The sequence below is a fragment of the Paroedura picta genome, chromosome 3 (assembly GCF_049243985.1).
Source record: "Paroedura picta isolate Pp20150507F chromosome 3, Ppicta_v3.0, whole genome shotgun sequence".
NCBI lineage: Eukaryota > Metazoa > Chordata > Lepidosauria > Squamata > Gekkonidae > Paroedura > Paroedura picta.
Genome location: NC_135371.1, coordinates 106,410,749 through 106,436,598, shown reverse-complemented (window position 1 = coordinate 106,436,598; position 25,850 = coordinate 106,410,749). Strand labels below are relative to the sequence as shown.

The following is a 25,850-nucleotide window of genomic DNA, read 5'->3' as shown; positions in this document are numbered from 1 at the left end:
TATTTACATTGTGTATCATAATGGAACAATCTGTTTCCCCCTCTGATATTTGTGTGTTGGTTTTCTTCCATGGGGCAGAGTACTTCCCCTTAGTTCCTTTTCTAAGTTAGAATTGCAGGTTGTGTGGATACCCTTGTCTTGAAAACACTCGCTCCCATCCCTCAACCTTCTTGTTAATAAATTGGTGTTGTTTTAAACACATCCTCTTTTACTGTGTGAACCCAAGAGAAGGAACCTGGGTTACTGCCTTATTCCTGATTTGCAAGCAAAAGCAAGCATCCCATCGCCTACGCTTGACAGTTAACTAACATTAGTGTCAACTGTTTGAAAGACAAGGCATGTATCCCCTTAGAAAACTTCCTTAATAAAAAACATAATAGAAAACATTCAGAGTCTAGCAGCCATTTTAAACGATAAGTACTGCTCTGCTGGCTGAACAATACAATTCATCTGGAAACTCTTGCCCCCTACTTGATGTATAGAAAGATTGTAATTTGGCAGTGAAGGCAATGCACACTCTCTCTGCTCCAGAGCAGTTCCATGTATTCCTGCTTCATATATTTCAAGGTTGAGTCCTAGCTTTGAAACGAGATGCCGAAGCTGAACCCTGGCTAACTTTGGCACAAATTAAGTCCTACACACAGAACATTTCTACAGGCCTTTCATCTTGAGTACAATAACGGTTTTGTGGAAAGTCACAAAAGAAGAAATGGAAAGCAGCAGCATGCCTTTCACACATCTCTTTGCTCATACCTGTCTAGTGAAATACAGCAGAGGTGAAGAATTGATGCCGTCGTGAGTAGAACATCTAGAGAAGTCCGGACCAAACAGAACATTTTCCCATAAATCCAGTTATCTTGAACCAGCTCAATGGCTCCAAATGGCATCACCAGAACTGACACCAGCAAGTCAGCAAAGGCAAGAGATACTATGAAATAATTGGTCTTGATTTTCCTACAAGGAACACAAATGTATCAAATCAGAAAATATCATCAAAAGGGGGTAGGCACCTTTTGCATCTCTTTCTCTTTCACACACCCACACTTCCTGGGGTCCAGAAGAGATGGAGGGCACCAGACCCCCCCCCCCCAAAACACACACCTGTTTTTAAAATAAGCTTCTGTACAACAGATTAGCTCATTTGAGTTCTCAGTCTAAGGGTTGTTTTTTTTTTAATTAAGCTGTATTCGTTTTCATTGTGGAGATAAATGCAGAAAGATGCATTTCTATTCACAGAAATTTCAGAGAGGATCCAACCTAGTGTAATAATGCTGTTCTTTACTACATTGCTTTGGAATACTATTCTTATTCTATTCTTATATCTACACTGTGAATACAAAAAAAAAAAGAAAAGGTTTTTACTTTTAACCCAGAAAGGTATTTTGAGGACACAAAGTCATACACTGATCAATGCCATGGTAAGATAAATGCAAACCCAACATTTTAAGAAGTACATAGCTGTTACTAAAAATGGTAACCCCACAATGTATTTTACATCAGTGGTCCCCAACCCGCGGGCTGCGGCCCGGTGCCGGGCTGCGAAGGCCTTGGCGTCGGGCCACTGTTCCCTCTCCCCTCCCCCCCCCGCAGTAAAAAACTTCCCAGGCCGCAAGCTTGCGGCCTGGGAAGCTTCTTACTGCGGGAGGGGGGGGAGAGGAAATCTGGGCCGCACCCACACATTGCGCATGCGCGGCCGGGACGCACATGTGCGCAATGTGCGGGCGCGGCCAGTTGCCCTGCCGGTCCCCAGCCTCAAAAAGGTTGGGGACCACTGTTTTACATAATGTGATACACAGGCTCAATTATCCTATGTCCCAGTATAGCATCAGTGAAAGATGTTTTCTTCATTTCCATTGGCTGAAGGGGATATAAACTTCAACTATGACATAGTAGGACACAGTTCTACTCTATCACAGATAGAAAGTGCTATGTATGTGAACAGCTGATGCATTGGTGGCCAACCAATCACAATGCCAATTGGACTCTGACAAGGGACCAATCTGGGGCCCCTCTTAAGGGCCAATCAGAGCTCTCGGCAGGTTGTCTGAAATGTATATAAGCTGACTGTGTGCCTGTTTTTTCCTCATGACAGCAGAAAGGAGGACCTGTAACGTTCCATCCTAAAACACAAGTGTTACTTAGCTCTGTAATCCATAGTCAGACATACATATAAGTCATGTTTTTAATGCTTAACTGGTCTTGCTATTTCAGCTTTCTCTGTTATTTTGTAAGTTTGAATTTGCATCTGCACATAATAATTTTTTTTTAAATCCCTGCATCAGATATATTCTCCTCCTTCAGGTGGTATTTACCTTTTATAGATATAACTAAAATAGGGTGGATTTTTTTCCCTTTCATCCTCTCTCCCACATTTTTAAGTCAAAGTACCTTGCAGGGTCAATATCTGATAAACAGCATGTCCTTCAATCACTTTATAACTACAGCACATCAGTACTCTAAACACTTTGTATTTTGTTCATAACAATGACTGAGGAGTTTTTGGTGATTAAAGCCTGTGTTCAAAACAGAAACAAAATGATTTTTTTTATCTGCTGTACTGTTGAAAAAAACGCATACATGCACAAACAATAATTACAGGTAATCATTGACCTCCGTTACTGACAGTACGAGTTCTACAGACTTTCTTATATTGGAAAACCTCCTAGAAAAGAGAGATTATTTTGTAACTATGCTTTTAGGATCAAAATTAAAACTTTGTTTCCTTGTAGTTTAATAAATATGCCATCTTTTAGAAGCCTTTTCTTCATGTAGCCAAGGAACATAGTAAACACTTTTAATTTTTTTAAAAAATTAAAATATATATCAATATAGCTTCCTTCTATAGTCCATCCCTTGGCTATACATACTTCACTCATTGAGAGCCAGCTTGCAGTGGTTAGGAGTGGAGGCCTCTAATCTGGAGGGCCAGGTGACCCTGACCCGGCCACAGTTCCCTCAGCCCCAACTACCTCACAGGGTGTCTGTTGTGGGAAGAGTAAGGGAAGGAGATTGTAAGTCATTATGAGATTCCTTTGGGTAGTAAAAAGCAGGATACAATAAAAAGCTCTTTTTCTTATTCATTCAGCCTTTGTTTGTATGAACTGCTTACATCTTATATGAGAATCATAGAATCACAGAGTTGGAAGGGGTCATATAGGCCATCTAGTCCAAGCTCTTGCTCAATGCAGGATCAACCTAAAGCATCCCTGATAAGTATTTGTCCAGGTGCTCCTTGGTCTCCCAGTGAGAGGGAGCTCTTCCATTGCTGAACTACTCTGACTGTGTGAACATTTTTTTCCCTGGCTTCTAGCCAATGGCATTCTACACATAATTTAAACCCATTACTGTGAGTTTAATCCTCTGCTGACAACATATTATCATTAAAGCTCCTCTCTGAATCCTTTCCAACTTGTCAGCATCCTAGGAGAAAGGCAGTGTCCAGAAATGGAGACTGTATACCAGATGAAGCCATAAGTAGCGTTTTGCTGGGTCACACCAAAGATCTATTTAACTCAGCATTCTGTTCCCTAACCTTTCTTATTAAGGAAATTGTAGTATTGGGGCTAACAACTATGATTTAGCATGTCCAGGGGACAAATCTCACTTACAGGGTGATCAACCCTAGCTTGGTAAATCCCTGAAAATTTGGAGGTGAAACTTGGTGTGGGTGGGTTGGTGTAGGGGAGGAGAGGGATCTCATTGGGGTATAATGTGAGGTCGTCCAGATGTGCGGCCCTCCAGATGTCCATGGACTACAATTCCCATGAGTCCCTGCCATGGACATCTGGACGGCCGCCGTTTGACTACCCCTGTCAAAGAGCCTCTCCTCCTAAGCATCTGTTTCCTCCATGGGAACTGGTCTCTATAATCTGGAGATTGGTTGTAATTCCAGGAGATCCCACACCCCATCTGGAGACTGACAACCCTACCTCTGCCAAGTAGTGATTAGTTAGCCTTACACAAGCAACTCACAGCTACCCCCTGATTTGTGTGTGTGTGTGTGTATGTGATGTGCCATCGGATTTTGTACCCAGAAGTGTCACCTCACATCTCAGTTCTTTATCATCCAAATTTTTCATTAATTAAAAGTTATGGGAATAAAATTGTATATTTAGTCAGATTTTCTTTTAAAATGCAGAATTCATTTTGGAGAATTGGGAGTTTATGGATCTTTCTGATTATATTCCTAACAGCCACTCTTGGCTTGTGAAACATCAATTCTCAACTTTACTGAGGAAAAAAGAAATAAGGGAATAAATTAATAGACCTTTTATAAAATTGAGGAATTTATTTTTAATTTGGATAGGAACAAGGACCTTTAATTTCCAGGTTAGATAAAATATTATTAAATCAAAGACCAATATCTCTCACTTTTATTTTAAAATATTGGGAATTAGAAGTGAACATGGACATAGACCAAGAAAATTGGGGGGAAATTGTTCACCGGATTACTGATTATTCTGTTATTCAATCTCTAGAAAGTATAGGTACAAAGATTAAAGGTCACACAGAGCAGCAGCTTCAAACACAGGTGCTGCAAAGTGATCCTGTGATATCCTGAGCTCAAGTTATGTAGAAGATCAATAGCCCTGTTGGGGTACTTTTGACTAAGTTTTATTACAGTTTAAATCCTGATAGATGAGGTTTCATGGACTGTAGCTTTAATGGGTATAGGTGTGGCATGGAGTAAGTTTCTCGGCTAGAGTATAATTACCATAGGCAGTTCACAACCCCGTGGGAACAGTCTTTGGACTAAAACTTCCCCATACCTGTGAGCCAAAGGCCAATATATATATTGTTTAAATTTTGTGAAGAAGAATAGGTAAGAGGTTATTACTAAGGATTAATATTTTCAAGTGGCAATAGATTTATAAGTTTTAAAATGGTGTCATTTTATTTTAGATCCTAGTGAAGGACTTCACCAACAAATACCAGGTTGGTAAGACTTGGCCCTTTAGTATAATTTTTATAATAAGAGCCAAAAAGCTTGCTTTTGATTTATATTTATATTTGAATATAGAGGATACTTAAAGAAACCATACCATTTGTTGACTGTATGTTTATAACAATTATAGGAGGTATGTATTGTTTGAGACTGGAATAACTACTTTGTTAAGATAAATATGTTCTCTTCTGTTCTTAGGAAATATGGTTGACAAGCATGTACTAATTGTATGCTTTTATATTTAGGAAAAACAACCACTGATAACAACCACTGATGAAAATAGCTTTGAAAACGGTTTACATCTGGAGGCTATTTTGGTTGTTCTATAACAATTAAAAGAAGAGATAAGACATATTTACTGTTAAATTGTTTAAATGTTTATTACAGCCTAGGGTAGGTTCTTTCTTCTGTTATCATACTCATTTTGAACCATCCTTTTTTCGTGGGATGCTTATTGCAGCCAATTGGAAGAGTATTAATAATATCTAATTGGAAAACTGAAGATAAAAAATGTGCAATTTTGTAATTTGGGAAAAACTCTTAATATTAGCATGATACAAGGTCAGAAGATTGCAGATGCAGTTAAGAAGAAGAAGAAGAAGAAGAAGAAGAAGAAGAAGAAGAAGAAGAAGAAGAGTTGGTTCTTATATGCCGCGTTTCTCTACCTGAAGGAGGCTCAAAGCTACTTACAGTTGCCTTCCCTTTCCTCTCCCCACAACAGACACTCTGTGAGGTGGGTGAGGCTGAGATCAATTATGCATTGGTGATTTCATTCTGTGCTGCAGGCTGGAGTTTTAGTCGTGGCAGGTTGCCCCACCTCTTCCTGCACCCACATGGGGGAGCATTTGGCCTGGTGTACCTCATCTGCCCCCGATTTTGCTCCTACACAGGAGCTTGGGCAATGAAGTTCCCAGTGCATAAACAATCTGAGAGAGCCCTGATATCACTGCTCAGTCAGAACAGCTTTATCAGTGCCGTGGCGAGCCCAAGGTCACCCAGCTGGCTGCATGTGGGGGAGTGCAGAATTGAATCCAGCTCAACAGATTAGAAGTCCGCATTCCTAACCACTAAACCAAACTGGCTCACATAATAAGGAATTATGTGAGACTCTTATTAGGTATAGAAGTACATTTCTGGACTCTATTATCTGTAACTCTCTGTTATAATATTATTTTATACAGATTACAGTGATGAAGTGAGAAAGGTTTGGAATTTGAATATATCTATTAAGCTTGGGTTCATCCCCCTTTTTTCCATTGTGTATCTTTTGTTGTTGTTCATGTTATTTATTTTGTTAAATAACAAATCTTTAAAAAAAAATTAGGTCCATCCCAACATCCAAATCCAAACCACCAGTAGGGGGTTGTGAGTTTCAAGTACACATCCCTATTTCTCACATTTTGGAAATGCCTTTTATTGTACCTGGGCACAGTGATATCAAAAATATCCTCTAAGCTATTTTTGAAAATATGCCTAATCCTTATCTCATTTTTAATATATATGTTTACCATATACTTTAATAAATTGTCAGATAATACTTAAGATATGGAGGCTTAAGAGTCTTGCTAGATTTATTGCATCAAATCCTTTCACAGTGATGTTACAAAGTAACAATATTAATGGATATTGCTAGGAAGGCTTGAGATTTGTGCAAAGAATGTCTGAATGATTAAGGGAGTGTATCTTTTAGCACAGCTCTCTAAATCATCTCACTCTGACATTTACTACATGACTTATTCCTGTTTTTTTTTAAAGATTTGAGTTTCAGAGATGCAGACACTGATTACTAAAATGTTCACACACCCATAGTAAAAAATTCTTCTCAGAAAAACTGAACATAAAGTTTTACGTCATATGTGGGTGAGGAGTAAAAAAATATTCTTTATTATAGTACTTATGTTCCCTCCTGGGTTTTGCATTCTTCTGTTCCTGGTTCAACTATTCCTCTGTAGAAAAACACCTTATACCAAACTGACTGATGCATTGACTCACCTCAGTTGCCTGTCCCTGCATACAGCCACCATCACTAGCAGATTTCCCAGGATAGCCATAAGAATAACCGCAGAAATAAAGGTGAGCAGTGCAATCTTCTCTGCCACGCCAAATCCCTCAGTTGAGCTATAGAAGGAAAGCAATGAGAACGGGTTGTAGAAGAATACTAACATGAGCTGCCTGATGAACTAAATTTCTATTCACAGCACAACATTGGCTGTTTTGAATCCATGGATGAAATCCATCCTCCCTACCAATAACAGCTACGCTCATTTACAACATTTCATGACCTTTCAACTTAGCAACTTGAATGTTAGCAAATTTTAAAAGGAAGGTTCTTGGCTCAGGGGCAACACATATTATACTTTTCTCTGTCAGTTAAGTATTTTCATGTGAGTCTGTAAAGTGCTGTGGAGTCACAGCCGACTTAAGGCTTTCAAAGACAGGTGAAAAGCAGGTGTTTCCTTTAAACTGTTTTAAAAGCAACACTTAAAAAAATAGCACATAATTCCTAGTGGTTTGTGACTTTTTCAGTTTAATTTTCCTCTATCTCTTTTTTTTTTCCATTGCAGATCTGGACTGATACACTCAATTTGAACTTTTAGTCATGATGACTCCTACAGGTCTTCTATTGTTCTTGCATACTCCTTGAAGTCATGTTCAGTTAACTTTCAGGACCTATATGAACAGTGCCATACATAGTAGCTAGCTATGCTTAGTTAGTAATATAAGCTAAGCAACCCTTAGCCAGATTCCAAGAAAACAGTCAGCACTATATCAAAACCTTGTTCCAGGGCAGAATATTGACTTCCCAAATATGCTGGAACCAAGAATTTGCAAGCCATTATGGAAATTATTGATTCAAGATATAAATTCAGGTATGAAAATACCCAGGATGTGAAATTATATAGTATAGCCCAATTTCATCAGATCTCAGAAACTAAGCAGGGTTCCGAGCTATTATTTCCAACTCAGTGCTATGTCTTGAAACTGGGCTCCCTCTGCTATCCATACAGGCATGGCTGATAATCCTGAAATACTGGTTCTGATTACATTATGGAGGACAGCCTGACAGTTTAACATCCTACCTCCTAGCAGATCAGCATCTCTCATCTCTTAGAGAGCCAGTTTGGAGTAGTGATTAAGAGTGCAAACTTCTAATCTGGCATGCCGGGTTCGATTCTGCACTCCCCCACATGCAACCAGCTGGGTGACCTTGGGCTAGCCACGGCACTGATAAAACTGTTCTGACCGAGCAGTGATATCAGCACTCTCTCAGCCTCACCCACCTCACAGGGTGTCTGTTGTGGGGAGAGGAATGGGAAGGCGACTGTAAGCCGCTGTGAGCCTCCTTCGGGTAGGGAAAAGTGGCATATAAGAACCAACTCTTCTTCTTCTTCTTCATCTTGGCATAAAAAAATATTGTTTTTTTTTAAACAATCTGCACTGCCCCCTGATGAGTACCATAATCTAGATGAGGAGGCAACTATCCTTTGTACCAGACTGTGGGCCTTTTCGCACAGGGATCTTTGTTGCAAATTGTTTGCGGAATGAAAAATCGCCATTTAAAATAGTGGAATTCGTCGTTATGCATACCTGCCTTTGTAGTGGAATCAGTTGCGTTTTTTAGCGTTTCCCACAGGCTTCCGGTCTCGGCAGAAATCGCTAGAAAGGAAGCGCTATTGCCAAGCTCGTCCCGCCCCTGGCCGTCAAGCAGCCAATGGGCAGCCGTTAGCATGCTCCCAAACAGCCCCTTTCCCTTTAAGAAAGGTTTTTTTTAAAAAAAAAACGACCCATAGCAATGAATCTAGGTAGATTCGTTGCTACGGAGAGACCCATCCAGCTGCCTAATGTGAGCTGTCGTTTGATTGTATGATCATTTGCACGCTGCCTCGAGTGATAAAAAAAAAATCCCCCCCCCCCTCTCACGGGCACGATTTTCGGCTGAATTTATTTGTAAAAAATAAAGGGACTTTATTTCAGCAAACGGGCTTTTCAGTGGTTTGTGCTTAGTGACTAAAGGTGAAGGACTGAAGCCAGGGAAGCCTCTAAACAGAAAGAGGCTCGCCGGTGCGTTTATCCCCGCTCGCTCGGAGAAAAAAAAATGGCGATCGCTTCGCCGGAAGTTTGGAGGAGAGAGCCAGGGGGAGGGACTTTGAAGAACCAGCAACAATGGTAACGCACAGATCTTTAGCGCTACTGTTGCAGATTGGTTGCAGGAGTGTATCGCTATCCGGAGGGTGAATCCACTTTTCTGGATTCCCCTGAAAGCGCCACAACGAAGCGCTTTTTGCTGATTGGTTTCAGGATTGTTGCAGATTGTCTATGACGTCGTGGGTTATGTCAAATTAGTAGCGTTTCCAAATAGCAACCATTCTGCTACTTTGAAGCCATGCGAAATGGCCCTGTGTATCCTGGACATTGACTTTTAAGTGCTATCTGCAGATGCTCACTATCTTTCTACACCATCTCCCCTATTTATAGATCAATGCCATCATATTTCTCCACACTCATTGACCCTTTTATGATGGCTCCGTTAAATCTACTACCAACAGCCTGGTCAAGAGGCAGATATGTTCACATTTCTTATAATGAATGCCTCTGTTCTTGCTAAACCAACTCAGTTGAGTCAACGAATCATGTCCTCCTTTACTACCCTAAACATTAATCCACTTATATGAAATATTTTACCCTGCTGCTGAAAACAAAACCTTGGCACACTGATGAGTTATCAACCCGCTATCTGCTGGAAGATTTCAACAGCGGTAGCTTGCTTTCTATGTAAAGCTTTTTATCCTTATGGTATGGATTAACTATACGTATATGATTTGTGTTGAACCATCTTTCTTAATTTTGTTTTTATGATGTCATTAAAGGTATTTTGACTTTTGACTTAGACTTTGAGCTTAGCAGGGTCAGTACTTGGATGGCCAGCCACAAAGAAGACTTGCAGAGGAAGTCAACGGCAAACTTTCTATGTTCTTATCTGCATACACAGAGCCCCATGGCCTGATGGCAGTTATTGATGTGGATCACTTTTGAGAACCAAGTAATTCTGTTGAATTACAGTAAACACGTGCAACAGTTCTTAAACTGTATAGACAGTTCTTAAACAGTTCTTAAACCTACATCTTGAGAAAACTCAGAAATTGCTAATGGAGACCTCTCTCTGATTCCTGTCTCTGATTCATGCCAGAGCAAGAGATCAACAAAGATCCAGTATAAGAAAGCCTAATTACATAACTGAAAAGATACAATTTAGCATTACTGAAAATTGACATTGATTAAACATTAATAAAGTTCCTACAGCCCAAACACTTTTATGAATCTTTCACTTGGGAGTGGAACACAAAAAGTAACAAACATCCACAAGAACTTCCTACATGATTGTTTCACTGCATTGACATCAGTCTGCATATGCTTTGCACCTGGATTACTGGCAACTGTTCACCTCCATCACTTCTTTTTCTCTAAAGCATTTCCAAGAAGCCCTTTGTTTCTGTAAAAAAAGAACTCCTGTTCTTCATTCCATAGAGTGGTTATTAGGATCATACATATCCTTCCAATATACTTTTGATATTTCATTTTCATATTTAAAGATTCCATTCTGAGCCACGTTTGGCTCTTGAGCCATGGGTTGTAGACTGCTACTCTAATTCCTCCCCAAGAGCTTTTTATTTGGACCAGAAGATACACAGAAAACTTATGCCAAAACTAAGAACTGATTTTCCAAGATGGTTTGTTAATGCATATCTTAGTTCATTCTCAGCACCTGAGTGCTAGTTTACTCGAGATTCCTTAGAATCAGAGTCCAGTCAGGCACCTTTAAGACCAACAAAGATTTATTCAGGGCATGAGCTTTCAAGTGCAAGCACTCTTCATCTGACTATGAACTCCTTACATGACCGTGGGAATATATAGCAAAAATTAATTCTGTTACATTAGTAAACTGTGTCACACATCCAAATATAGTCAATGATAATTCTTTGCCAGAACAGCCAATCAATTCCCTTGAAATTCAGTTGTTATTCACACAAATATGGGAGAAATAAAACTGTCTGTGAAAGTGATCAAAGGCTATCACATCACCATATGTTGCTTGCCCCATATAAGCAACATATGGTGATGTGGTAGCCTTTGATACCAGTGGACTCTGATTCGATTGTGCTACTTCACATCAACATGGCTACCCATTTGAATCAAGATTCCTTGTAAGTTCTGTACATGATAGGGGTAAAGTGTTTTATGGAAACTTTGACAGAGGTTGCTTCATAACAAGTTGTTTCTCATCTTCTTTTAAGGTTCAATGTGCACTAAACGATATATCTAACTAGAGGAAAAGCCTGTTGCACCCAAGAATACAATGGGCACTAGCACATATACCTTCCTGGGTTCTGGACCTCCCCCCCTGCTTCCTGCTCGATCTTGAGATCCACTGTGGTGAAGTGGTTAAAGAGTAGCAGACTCTAATCTCAAGACTGGGTTTGATTCCTGACTCCTCCATATGCAGCCAGCTAGGTTACCAGGCTGGGTTACCAGGGTGGCTCACCTGAGGCACACAACTTCAACTTCAAGAGTGATATAAACATTACATTACATTACATAACTGAAAGACATCTTCCATGTGCCACGTCCATGAAATAAACATGGGTTTATGCTGCACATGTATTTTTGGCAAGTGGTAACAATCATGGGTTGAGTGATCTCCAGAACATAATCCCCACACTGGGGCTGCACAGGGACTCACCCTGCTGGTATAAGTTATTACAATTAATAAGTTGGACTGCTTAATGAAACCTTTTCTTTGGAGAGAAAGTTCATAGAAAGAAGAGATCTTTGAGGCAAAATGTTGGACCTGACAGCCTTCCTGTCACTTCTAGTCAAAGAAAAACATAATTCAAATTGCATTCACTTATTCTAAGAAGCATGTTTAAATGGCATTCTGTAATCTTATTTGCCTTGGTATGCAGAAGGAAGAGACTGTAGATGCAGCACTGGGAATGTCACCTTGGCAAAGAAGAGAGAGAAAAATAACAAGCACAGCATCACTAGATCCTTGCGAGTTGAAATCAAATCCGTATTTCAAGGAGGACCTTTCTTTTGTATCACGTCAGATCTCCTTTACTAAAACGGAACTGAGTTATATTGCTCTAGAAAGATTGGGTAAATATTAATGCATTATTCATTAGCATTGTGTTTCATGCCAAAGGTTTTGAAAAGGTTAGAAACACTGATTATTTTTCCCATGCCTATCACAAAATGTTGGTTCTATCACATTTTTATTGTGTTCTTCCTCCAAGAAGCACAGAATGGCATGCATAGCGGTCCAAGGTCACAAGGAAAACTTGATGGGATTTCAACCTGGGTCTGCTGTTCCGAGTCCCACACTCTGGTTTTGTTGTATCACAAATTATTCAGTAATCTGTTCATAAACCAGCCACAAACAGGTTTCTACTACAGCAGTGCTAAACAACTCCACAAGTCTGAATGTCTACATTTAGGCCCCAATCCAGTATCTTAAGACCCTGATAAAGAGACTAAAAGAAGAAAGTGAAAAGATGGAACAATGCCTAAATATCAAAAAGATCAAGATCATGACAACTACTGGCACGACTGACAATGAGAACATTGAATGTATTGATGATTTCATCTTTCTTGGCTCTATGATCAATCAAAATGGTGGATGTGCCGGCTAGTCAACGCTGTGGCTTCCCCATAACAACCTATGGATGTGAAAGCTGGACCCTGAAGATGGAGGACAGGAGGAGAATATATCCTTTCGAATTATGGTGTTGGAGACAAATGATGCAAATACCACGGACAGCCAAAGTTACTAACAAGACAGTTTTAGAGAGAAGCAAACCAACTATGTCATTATAAGGGAAGATATTACGGCTAAAGCTCACTTACTTTGGACACATCATGCGATCAAACTTGCTAGAAAAATCATTAATGCTCGGCATGGGCAGCAGCAAAAGGAAACGTGGTCACCAAAGGATCCGCTGGCTTGACACGATCAAAGCTGTTACAGGGATGACCGTGAACCAACTAAAAGAAGCAGTCAGAGACAGGGGCGCATTGCGAAGACTTTCCTATAGAATCACTGAGGGTCGGACACGACTGAGTAGATGACATCATCATCATCACCAGTACAATCCTATGCATGTTTACTCAGAAGTAAGCCCTCCTTTGTCCAAGAGAGTAGTTTTGTACATAAGTCTGCAGCCAAAGTCCCACTGAAATCAGAAAGCTAGTTAGGAAAAGTACAGGTAACCTGACATTTATTGGGACCTTTACAGCATATATTCCCAAGTATTTTGTCTATATGTAACGGGGAATTTCTAGTTTCATCAGGCAGCCGGCAGAAGCCATGACACACACTGTTAAGCTTCTAATGCAGGAATGCTGTGTGACAGGATTATTTCCAGGACAGCGATGCTAAAGTCCAAATAGATGTTTTCTCTCAGTATCCAGAAGTTTAAAAGCAGAACAAAATCCTAGTACAGTGTAAGGGCCAGTGTGGTGCATTTGAGAATACTGGCTTTGGACTGTGGAAATCTTAATTCAGTTACCAGCCCAGCTACAAAACTTACTAGGTGACCATGGAAATTTTAAAATGTTTATGTTTTCTAGGTATATTTTGTTATACAAATAATTCTGACATACAAGAACTTCTGGGTTTTACATTTAACTGCAAGGAGTGACAGAAAATACGCATTTAAAAAACTGCATCTTTCAGTAAGACAATTTGTGTGACTTTTTCAGATTACATAATGTATTTAAGGGGAGGATAGCTCCCTTGAAACTAAAACGACTGTGGGTTACAAACCCTGGGGACTGTGCTCATAAAAATATATAACAATTCAGGGTTATTTTGCTTTTTTCTTCTTGTTACTTGCCTGCTAATCATATTAACTTTTTATTAACTGGTTGATTAAGTAATGATTTATTTTTGTACATTCTTCTCACATTAAAATCCTATCATTATTCTACTTTTCATGTTTAGAAAAACCTCCAGGAGATAGCCACAAGAATGTGGTCCCTGACCATTCTTCTGTGAATGATAATATTCCCTTCCTCCTGTGGTAAATATAGAAAAGGACTGATTAACAGCATACCCTAGAACAGGGGTGGTCAAACTGTGGCCCTCCAAATGTCCATGGACTACAATTCCCATGAGAATTGGGAATTTTATGGGAATTTATGGGAATCATGGGAATTTTAGTCCATGGACATCTGGAGGGCTGCAGTTTGACTACCCCTGCCCTAGATGGAATGAAAATGTGAAACACTGGCTTTGTGCAGCCTGGCCAATGACAGAAAGACATAGGTCCCTCATCCTTAAGCAACCCTGCTTCAGAGCCACTTAAATCAATAGTGGTGGAAAGAATGTTGCCACACAGTGCAGGAGAAGGAGTGGCCTATAGAGTAACAGCACAGTGTTGAGTGGAACCTGGTGGAGAGTGGTCAAGACAAAAGTGGTAATGGAGCTCACCACTGACTTTCATTACTGGAGGAAGAGAATAAACAAGAAACACATGGAAATGGAAATCAAACAATTAAAAGGGGCTGAACACTTGGGGCCTTTCCGCACAAGGACCAATGTTGCTAATTGGTTCCAGAAAGCAGAAACGCTATTTTTAAAAGTGCAATCTTGGTGTTACGCATACCTGCCTTTGTAGTGGAATCCAGTAGCATTTCAATCGTTTCCCACAGGTTTCCGGTCTCGCAAAAATCGCTAGAAAGGAAGCGATTTTTTCTGTCCCGCCCCTGGCCATCAATCAAATGAACAGCCAATGGGCGGTTGTTATGCTCCCAAAAAGCCCCTTTCCCTTTAAGAACAGGTTTTTTAAAAAAAAAAGAAAAACACACATTGCAACGAATATGCCTTGATTCCTCCTAATGTAGAGACCCATCTAGCTGGTGTGTGAGCTGGCGAGTCATCGTTACCACGCTCCCCCAAGTGAAAAGAACCCCCCCCCCGAACGGGCGCGATTTTCGGCCGAAAATAAAGGGAACTTGCAAATGGGGCTGTGTTGTGCTAGGGGACTTAGGGGAGCTTTAAAGCACTTCTGTGGAGGGACTGTAGCCAGAGAAGCTTCGCTGGATGAATGAAGGCTTGCTGGTTTGCTGCTTTCTGCTTGCTCCAAGAAAAAAATAATGGTGATCGCTTCGCCAGAAGTTCAGAGGAGAGAGCCAGGGGGAGGGACTTTGTTGGAACTGCAACAATGGGAATGCACAGGTCTTTTTTGCTAGTGTTGCAGATTGTTTGCAAGAGTGTAGCACTTTTCGGAGTGTGAATCCACTTTTCCCGATTTCCCTTTAAGCGCTACAACGAATCGATTTTTGCAGGACTGTTTCAGGAGTGTGGCAGATTGTGTGTGACATTTTGCAGAACTTCAAATTAGTAGCGTTTACAATTTGCAAGCCTTCTGCTACATTAAAGTCGTGCGGAATGGCCCTTGATCTAGGTAGAGCACACTGCCATTGAGGAGCATGAAGTGAGTTAGAGACCATGGCAGTTCCTTCATGTCATAGCGGCCACAGTACTGGGTGTCACCTGCGTTTACTTGTACAGTTATTGTCAACATCAGGCTTTGAGAGCCAGCTTGGTGTAATGATTAAGAGTGAGGACCTCTAATCTGGAGAACTGGGTTTGATTCCCTACCCCTCCTCCATATGCAGCCATCTGGGTGACCTTGGGCCAGTCACAGTTCTCTCAGAGATCATTTAGTCTCACCTACCTCACAGGTTGTGAGCCTCTTGTGGCACAGAGTGGTAAGGCAGCCGACATGCAGTCTGAAAGCTCTGCCTATGAGGCTGGAAGTTCGATCCCAGCAGCCGGCTCAAGGTTGACTCAGCCTTCCATCCTTCCGAGGTCGGTAAAATGAGTACCCAGCTTGCTGGGGGGTAAACGGTAATGACTGGGGAAGGCACTGGCAAACCACCCCGTATTGAGTCTGCCATGAAAACGCTAGAGGTCGTCATCCAAAGGGTCAGACATGACTCGGTGCTTGCACAGGGGATACCTTTACCTTTACCTCACAGGTTGTCTGTTTGGGGAGTAGCGTAGGCAATAATAACCTTTTTGAGATTCCTTTGGGGAATAAAAAGCAAGGTACAAAAAAAAAACAGTTTTTCTTCTTCTTGTAGGAAACTATAGAAAAGGCCAAAGGGCTTAATAGTGCACTGTATGGCAGATATCATCCCCAAAATGTATGGCATTGAAAGGCAACAAATGGAAGTGAGTTGGTCTTTCTAGTAGGATATTGACAGTAGACTAGCACCAGGAAGATAATGATGTGGCAAAGTTTTTATACAATTAGGATAAGGTGCCCATCCGTACCGCATCTCACAGGACCATAACACTTTCTGAAGAAATGTCCCTCGTTCTGAGACTTTTTAAGTCTCACCTGCTGCAGGCAGCCTCACAAGCCGCTCAAGGAAGGCCGGGCAACAGCACCATCCGGGAGCTGGGTTTTGCTCCTTGGGGGAGGGGGAGGGAGAGAATGCAGGAGGAGAATCAGAATGCGGCTCGACTGTACTGGATGGTTCCTCTGCAGCGTCCAGGACCAGCAAGGTGATCTGGGAGGGCCAGGGGCCTTGCTCAGATTTTGCAGCACCCGCCCTGACAATTGGGCAAGCGTCATGAGAGTGATAGGTTGAGCTCAGTGGCCCTGGAGCTCATGGGGCACATCTCCCCCTCTGCCTATAGGGCTTATCGGGGCTTGCACAAGCCGCCTACAGCCCCGTCCGCATTATTTCTGCCCCCCCTCACTTTAGCTCCCTCACAATCTGGTCACCTAAAATTAGGAGATCACCAGCTGCCTGCCTATTTTGCTTTATCTTGCCTCTGACTACAACTAGACCAGCTGGGTCTTTGTCCTTATTACATATACTGATACTGAAGTTCTCCCAAAGATTTTGTTAAGTTGCACTCCTGTGCTGATCCAAGTATGTATGTCTAATTCACCAGGCTTTTATGGACTGTGCTATCTTGATTCATAGCTTCTTGATACTCCTGTTTATTTTTGTCATGCTTCATATACATTTGTCTAGGGAAGATCAACTACGTCAAATGAAGTGAGCTCTAGTCAATAAAAACTTCTGCCAAGATAAACGTTGATCTTTAAGGTTCCATGAAACTCCAACTTTTGGTGCAATGAAGTAAAATAGCTACCCTTCTGGAATTATTATTAAAGCAATATCATCCCTTCAGAGTCACAAGGTAAGAAAAGGAAAATCTCTACACAGGAATGGAATCCTTCTCAAAAAAGATGAAGACGAAGATGCCCAAGAAGACAAAGATGAAGAAGAGTTGGCTTTTATAATCTGCTTTTCCACTGCTTTATAATCCGCTTTTTAAGTTTTTGTAAAACCATAAGAAAAAGAGTTGGTTCTTATATGCTGCTTTTCTCTACCCGGAGGCTCAAAGCGGCTTACAAGTCGCCTTCCCTCTCCCCACAACAGACACCCTTGAGGCAGGTGAGGCTGAGAGAGCCCTGATATAACTGCTCAGTCAGAACAGCTTTATCACTGCTGTGATGAGCCCAAGGTCATCCAGCTGGCTGCATGTGGGGGAGCAGGGAATAGAACTGCCAGATTAACCACTCTTAGCCACTACACCAAGCTGGATCTTAATAATGTCACTTTTCAGAAACAGCATATGCCCTTCATAGTGGATTGAAAGGCTCATCTAGGCATTTGCTCTGGGATGGATGATGGAAGTAAGATCTTATTGAAACTCTGCCCAAATAAGTAGCTGCTATATATATAGGTGACAGCATTATAAGATTAGGGCAGCTCAATTAACTATTGCCAGAAATTTCACTACTACCACAAAATCTCTATGCATGTTACAGTACATTTTGTAAATCCCAATGTTTCAGCACAAGTGTGCTGAAACCATTAGAGGTTTCACTCTCAAGACTTCCCACAACTAGGAGTGTCAAAACTGCAGAGAAGAGAGGAAGGATTTCCTTTTGAGAAAGGCGATAATTAGATAAATCTGTCTCTTGAACATGGTACAACTTTACTTAGGGCAATTATAGCTTCAGCTAGTAATACACAAGTGGCTCATCAGAGGGGAAAGTTTTTTATACTAATCAGAATTGTTGTTAAGTGTTTGCTGTGGCACCAGCCTTAGTTTTCAGGCACTTGCTGAAAAGTTTAGGTTTGGGTCATTGCCTCCAGGTCAGCTAATGAAATGAGTGCTCTCACAGTCATTACAGTTATCTTGATTTGGGCATTGTTCTGTTCTTCCTTTGTGTTATCTGTTTAGAAATCTGCACAGCACAGCTAGCCATGCCAGTTGGGATCACAACCAGGATCTGTAATTTTCCTTTATATGCTCAGAAGCCACGTTTAGATGTATTCATTTCCATGCAGAAGTACAAAATTGTTATGTCAGTATTGTAGAATGGTTAGAGCATTGGCCTAGGATCTGGGAGATCCAGGCTCTTTAAACTGGATATATATTGAGACTGAATTTTGGCTATCTGAAATGGGTACTTCCCCCAAATCTCAAAAATATTCAATATTTTCCAGGCTGGCTGGATAGTTGAATTTAAAGGGCATTTAATTGCTTGCAGTCCCTTTAATTGCTGCTGGGTAAACTTACCAAAAGGTTTTTAAAGGGACAGTGAGTCCTTTAAGCATCTTTAGAATTCACTGGTGGTTTGCAAAAGGCATTTAAGATGACTGCATTTCCTTTAAAAGCCTTCCCCCCTTTCATTGAAAGCAAAGGAGGATTGAGGCACCTTCTTTAGATGTTCATAGACATTATCAATTCTGCAAACAGAGTTGCTGACTCTGAGCTAGAGATCTGGGGATAGGGTCTGGAGAAGGGCAAGATAGTGACAAATACAGGTAGACAGATTTCTACCTGCTTCCCCCCCCCAAATAATCATAGGAGATTCAGGGAATAATTTAATTTAGGCAAAAAAATGGAGTTGCTTACCTGTAACCATTGTTCACTGACGTCTTGTGTGCAGACACGCACTGGGACTGCGCAAGTACAGGCCAGCCATGGAAAGCTTTCTCCAGCTAAGCTGCTATGGGGGCACTACCACCCTGACACGAAGCACATGCACATGGCTTTCCACTGAATCGCATACATGATCACAGGCGGAGCGCCCCACTCAGTTCTGAAGTGCTGCCAGGTGTAGAGATAGATCTGGTGGTGAATAACATCATTCCATGGTCTGAAGGCCCGACTGAGGATTCTACCCCCTCTCCAGTTGGGTGATGGATGTATTTTAGTCCGCCTGCAGAGACTTATGGAATCTGAAAGATTCCTGAATGCTCTGTGGGACCTGATGACCTCTGGCATCTTGTTGGCGGCTTTGGTGGAGGACTAGCAGTCCCACTTGTAGGCTGCCATTGAAGAGATTGCTCCTAAGCACTGTCTCCGCCTTCACCTCTAACAGGCTCCCTAGCATTCCCAAGAGCTTTGTGAGAGAAAGAAGTGAGACGGCTAAAGCAGGTGTGGAGGAAGACTCACGATGAGGTGGCAAGAACATCTCATTGCATACTTATGAAGGTGTGTAAGAAAGCAGTGAAAAAAGACTTCTATGCCACAGAAATCGTGTCCGCAAGCTCTTGCTCGGCACAATTGTTTACAGTAATCAGGTCTCTTACTGCCCTCGAGCAGGGCCATCAAAAGACTAGGGAATTGGATTTGAGCTGCATGGCCTTATCAAGCTATTTTGTGGACCACCACAACCTTCCAGCAATGATTGATACAGTTCATGAACTGGAAGCTCCGTGGCTGTCACAGGGGTTAGTGTTCAATGGCTGCAGATGGCTCTCAATAACCGAATTGGACAAATTGCTAAGCTCATTGAGGGCGACTACCTGCCCCTTAGATTCCTGCCAATCCTGACTCCTCAAATTGGGCAACCAGCAGATAGGAGGCCCCTTGAATAAGATTGTGAACCTCTCCCTAACATCAGGAGAGTTCTACAAGTGGCTTAAAAAGGCAGTGGTATGTCCCTTCCTGAAGAATTAATCGCTAGACCTGCAGGACCCCACCAGCTACTAGCCAGTCTCACTTCTTGTGTTTCTGGGCAAGGTGGTGGAGCGATTGCGGGCCAACCGGCTCCTAGTGTTCTTGGAGGAATCTGAGAATTGTGTTAAGGCCAAATGAACTGCATGCAACTCTAGAAAGTTAATATGGAATAACTTGGGATGTTCTGTCCAAACAATGTGCACCCCAACCCATAAGTGAGGCATACATAGTAAAAACCGCATCATGGCACCAGCCACTGAATGGCACACCCTGCAATACATTGGCATTTAAGGTCCACCCCAGGATAGTATTTAGGACCATTTAGTGCCTCTTCCTCCTGTCTGTTCCCATGAATGCGGCGGTCTCGAGCACAGGAGCCAGGGTTCTCGGAGCTAGATTAGGAAATTCTATTTCTACTCCCGAGAACTTTGTCCCACTTTTCAGGGACCAGTTTCCCTATTTTTGTGAGGATCTGTTGGCCCGCCCTCTGGATCTTCTTGCCCTTGTTTGTGATCAGGGCAGCCAGGAGGTCGGTGGTCCTTTCCAGCTTCCCTCTCATCTCGGCCATGTCCCGAGTGGCCCCAGTTTCCACATATACTTGGCTATGGGCCCTTCCACTCAACCATCCCTGGGGCACCTCACTATAGCGCGTCAAGGGCTGCTGCCCCCTTTGCTCTGTGACATACTTTAAAGTCATGCTCTTGCTCCAAGAGGGGGTACTTAATGCTAGAGTCATGCCCGACTTCCTTGCGACTGGCATGGTCAGTCACTTATGCCTGTCCTTGGGTGCTTCCTGAGAGATCTCCTCCTTTCCAACTCTGTGGTGGTATCAGCCTTAGTGGCTGCTGCAGAAGGATCTGTAGAAAATTCTGTGGCTGTCTCCGGCTGCATGGTAAGACCGAGTAGCAATCTACAGGGAACGTGAGTTCTGCCTAACTGTCAAAGTGCTCAAATTCCCAATAAGCCAAACTTCTGTATAAGAAAGTTTCTTTAATTAGGAATGAAGACATCCAAACAACTACATAGGCAGAACTGAGGGTTACGGGTTTGAGTTAGTTATGATAAACAGTACAACACATCTTCCACCTCCCCTTGGGAATGCAGTTCACAGGAAGCCAACCCCAGCAGTTATCTAACTACAAAGAGAACCAAAAAGCTAGCAGAGGGGAGACAGAGGGGAGAAAAGGAGGAGACAAGGAATCGTTGTGGGAAACTAACAGCCATAAACCATAAACAACTGAAATAACCCTGAGGTGCCAAAACGGGCAGATGGTAAATATCATAGGCCTCTAAACATCACAGGCAGGTATCTATCTTGGGAAACCATTTACCATGACAGAAGAACCAGGGGGATTCTGACAACTGTGATGGTGGGGCTACTTTTAGCCAATAATCTAAATAAGGAAAATCATGATTCCCTGTGTATGGAGGTGTGAGACCACTACAGCTGTACATTTCATAAATACCCTTGGAGCCATGGCCAAGCCAACCACAATTCTATGGGAAAGTTTGGGACCCTTGGCAAAAGCGTAGAAATTGCCTGTCCCGAAGGTGAATTTATATATGAAAATAGGCATCCTTGAGATCAAGGACTGTGAACCAATCCCTGACTGAAAGAAATTCAATCACTGTGGGCAAAGAAACCATATGAAAATGTGCAATAAAGAGGCATTTATTAAGATCCCCTAAATCCAAAATGGGGCGGAAGCCACCATCCCATTTCTCCACCAAAAAGAAGCAGGAATGGAAACCTGCTCTAAGGAGACCATCAGGTATCTCCGCAATTGCCTTTTTAGGTTGACAGTTTTTCTGATACTGGTGGTATGGATGGAAAGGATACTGCAGGAAGTGTGAGCAGGCGCAGATGGAAATATGGTGTGGTGAATCCATGCTGACATTGGAAACAGGTTGGTAGTTAGGAACCTGAGTGAAGGAACTCAGAGAATGGGCCATCTGTCAACATTTCTTTTGTTGACTTTTGTTAAGAGGAATGGGAAGGCGACTAAGCCACTGTGAGCTTCCTTTGGGTAGGGAAAAGCGGCATATAAGAACCAACTCTTCTTCTTCTTCTTCTTCTTCTTCTTCTTCTTCTTCTTCTTCTTCTTCTTCTATGACAAGAGGAAACCATCCGTGGTCACGGCAGAAAAAGGCTCCTTTGCAAATAGAAGGACTTAGACCTTGACTCAGGTTTCCAGAGGTTGAGAGGTACTCCTCAACCATGAATGGCACCAGAGGGTAATAGCCGCAGCCATGGTATGAGCAGCAACCTCTGCAGCATAACAATTTGGAAACACAGCAGCAAAGTAGCACTTCCTCCCCAAACCATCAAGCTTGCAACGTTCATGGTCCAAGGGAGCAGAATTTCGACTTCAATGCTGCTTTAGTTGCATGTCCATGGAGGTGTGTGGGGGGGGGAGGGGGGGAGGTGGATGGAAAGAAAATTGGATGAATCCTGTTTGACCTGATAAAGAGCATCTAACTTTTTCATAGTGGGCATGGTTGAGGCTGGCTTCCTCCAAATAGGGGTCGTAAATTTCTCGAACCCATCCAGGATCAGTAGGGCAATCAATGACGGAGTCCAAGAATAAAGCCAAAGAAGGACCTTGTCTTTCAGCCGTGTGTCAGATAAGGTAAAATCTAGATCCAAGGCTTTCACCATACGCAAGAGCTGCTTGGTGTGCAGATGGTAGTCCTCGGAAAGTGATGCGGGAAAGGTAACGTCCGGGGAGGGAATGGAAGCTGTGCTGTGTGATGGGGGAGGGTGAACGGATTCATCCTCCTCCATTTCCATCTCGAAGATGTGGGGGTGAGGTTCGTCAAAACCAAAAGCCACCTGCGGTTCCTTCAGGAACACACTATTCCACTGTCCTATATAGACCAGAGAAGCATTGTATGAGGCCCAGAAGGCAGAATGCCACATGGTTGGTTGGTGCTCCAATATAGGGAGCAGAGCTTCCTGACTGGGAATCGAGGGGTGTGGACTGGAGGCGGTGTATGCTGAGTCCAAGGTACTGACAATGCAGACGGAACTGAAGGGTCAAGAGATTTGCCCGCTGAAGCATAGTTGGAGTGACTGGAATGATCCCTGTGTTTGGACTTCTTAGACCTCTTAGAATGAGGTTCCTTATGCTGAAATGCCGGAGATTGTTCTGTGGTGGCCTCTGTAGTAGCGGAACACAGGGATGGAGTCTGAGAGACTGGTCTCTTCTTAGGACAGGTTGGAACCAATGCAGGAACGAAGGCTGTCGAACGAACCAAAGTGGCTCCAGGGGTATGGGCAGGAGTGGAAGTTGGTTCAGATGCCAGTTTAGGAGGGCCTGTCGAGAGGGCCATCTCCCAAAGTATGGCTTTCAGCTTGAAAGTGCGATCTGACCTGGCCTTCAGGGTTAATTTCTGGAAGATGTGGCAGGAGCCAACATTGTGTGCCTCACCAAGACAAAGATGGCACTAGTTGTATTCACCCATGTGGGGGAACTTAACCCCACAAAAGGAGCATTTCTTGAAAATAGCCTTTGAGGCCATAGGAGAAACAAGGAGCTGTTGAAGAATTTGACTGTACTTTGCGGCAGCAAAAAAGGAACTCAGGGAGCGGGGAGCTCTGCCTCTGATCACGCGTGCAATTTGATGGGAAGACGCATGCATGCGCACCATTTCAGGGTGGTAGTGTCTCCTGTAGGAGCTTAGCTGGAGAAAGCTTTCCATGGCTGGCCTGCACTTGCACAGTCCCAATGCAGGGCCGCATCAGAAGACGGATAATGAAATACAGGAAACAAGTGATAAACTCCTCTTGTCATATCATCACTTCCTACATCTAAAAAATACATTCACAGAAAACATTCTTTCTACCCCCTCAACAGCTCACTGTCGAAAACAAATTATGTGGCCACTAGAAGCATATGTTTGAATCCCACCAAGAAGGATATTTACAAGAATGCAAAATGCATCTCTTAACAAACAAAGCACAGCTAAGAATTCATCCCTCTGGGACAATCCTGTGGCCATGCACCAAACTGATATTTCCAGAGAGTAGTCATGTTAGTTTTCAGTAGAACAGCTAGTTAAAGCTCCATTTATTCTGGGGTGGGGTGGGGGGGACTTAAATGCATGAATTGCCTCTGGGCACAAGGCCCAGTCTATGAGTTTTAATGATCTTATTGTAGAACAAGGGGCAAAGTCTGTTGTATCGAGGAATACAACGGGTGCTAGAGCTTGGGGGTGGGAAGAGTAGGGAGGGGTTGACCAGTCGGTTAGGGCATACTCAAGGTTACAGATGAACTTTCAAGAGCCATATCTTCATATGTGTGAAGAGAAAATTAGACTGGAGCCTCTTCTTAGGGGGAGATTACATGGCAGCCCATCCCCCCCTGTTCTGCTTTGAACCTCATTTCCGTTGTTGTGTGAATTAGACCACAGGTACAGAAATGTCCCCCTGCCCTAATCCACATGGGGTACTCACAGTACAGAGGTACCCTGCACCTTTTTAGAGCCAGTGTGGTGTGAGAGCCAGTTTGGTGTAGTGGTTAGGAGTGTAGACTTCTAATCTGGCATGCCGGGTTCAATTCTGCACTCCCCCACATGCAGCCAGCTGGACGATCTTGGGCTTGCCACGGACTGATAAAACTGTTCTGACTGAGCAGTGATATCAGGGCTCTGTCAGCCTCACCCACCTCACAGGATGTCTGTTGTGGGAAGAGGAAAGGGAAGGAGACTGTAAGCCGCTTTGAGCCTCCTTCGGGTAGAGAAAAGTGGCATATAAGAATCAACTGTTCTTTTCATGTTTTTACAAAAACTTGAACCCAGCAACAGTCAGATAATACTAAAAGCCCAGCACACCTCTCAGAGAGATTTCAAATTTGAAAAAGTTTTATTTATCCCCCAACTATTGATTTCAGTTGTGTGAGAAGCTGATGGTGAGATGGTAACTTAAAATGTACTGCAATAGATTACTAAAAAAGAAGAAAGTGGTTATGTGTAGTCATATCCCATCGGATGTAAATTATACAAAGCTAATGGCACAAGGTAATTTTCCCTTTTGGTAATGCACTAAACTCTCCAGTTGTTATTGCTAGCTCTGCAGATGGCTGTTACACAGCTGGGGAAGGTTATGTTGAGCAAAGCAGAATGCTGGAGCCAGCCTCACTGTAAAATTGAGAGGAAAGGTGAAAAATAATTTCAGGACAGATGGCAATCTCAGATATGTTCTCTGGACAGGGTTTTAAAAGAAACCAGAATGTACAAAGATTGCTGTGTCATCAAGTATTTTAATTTGACAGTTACGGATCACATGGATCATTTATAGCTGAGCAGCAGTACTCATCAAATTTCAGGCTTCAGAATGAACTAGTCTTTATAAAGAACAGGAAGGAACAAAGGCAAAGCTTATAGCAGTAAAGATTCAAGTGGATAGTCTTGTTGGTCTGAAGGAGCACACAAAAAAAAAGGAGTCTAGTGGCACCTTTAAGACCAACAAAGATTTATTCAAGGCATGAGCTTTCAAGTGCATGCACTCTTCCTCAGACTAAATGAACAACCATCATAACTGGGGAGATATAAAGCAAAAGCAAATTGTGGCAGATTAGTAAATTGTGTCTTATTATTATTCTTATTATTATCATAATCATCATCATCATTACCTGCCACTCTCAGGCAGCTCATGGTGGGTTACATATGTCTGAATAAAAACCACATTAAAACCCCAGACATAAAAATCAAAATCTATTAGTCAAAAACCAAAAAGGGAGAAGACACGGCAGAAAATTGCTTTTATTAAGAAGTGTTCAGTCATATAAAACCCTACTTGCAGTCTAAAGTCTTACAGTGCTAGTACAGATTGATCCCCTCAGTTGCAAAGTGTACAAGGCACTAGTTCCATAAGTAGAAGAAGAAGAAGGGCCTTTTCGCACA

At 42.4% G+C, this 25,850-nt stretch overlaps 1 protein-coding gene across 5 annotated transcripts in view; it reads right to left on the bottom strand.

Annotated features, from left to right (window-relative positions):
- Positions 1–25,850, bottom strand: part of HTR4 (5-hydroxytryptamine receptor 4) — a 303,769-nt gene that overhangs the window by 142,719 nt on the left and 135,200 nt on the right. For all 5 annotated transcript variants that reach the window (XM_077327108.1, XM_077327105.1, XM_077327106.1 and 2 more), the window contains 2 exons: positions 6,938–7,063; positions 754–954 (listed from right to left, as the gene is read on the bottom strand). In XM_077327108.1, the coding sequence (XP_077183223.1) occupies positions 754–954; positions 6,938–7,063 (327 nt within the window). The remainder of the gene's footprint in view (positions 1–753; positions 955–6,937; positions 7,064–25,850) is intronic.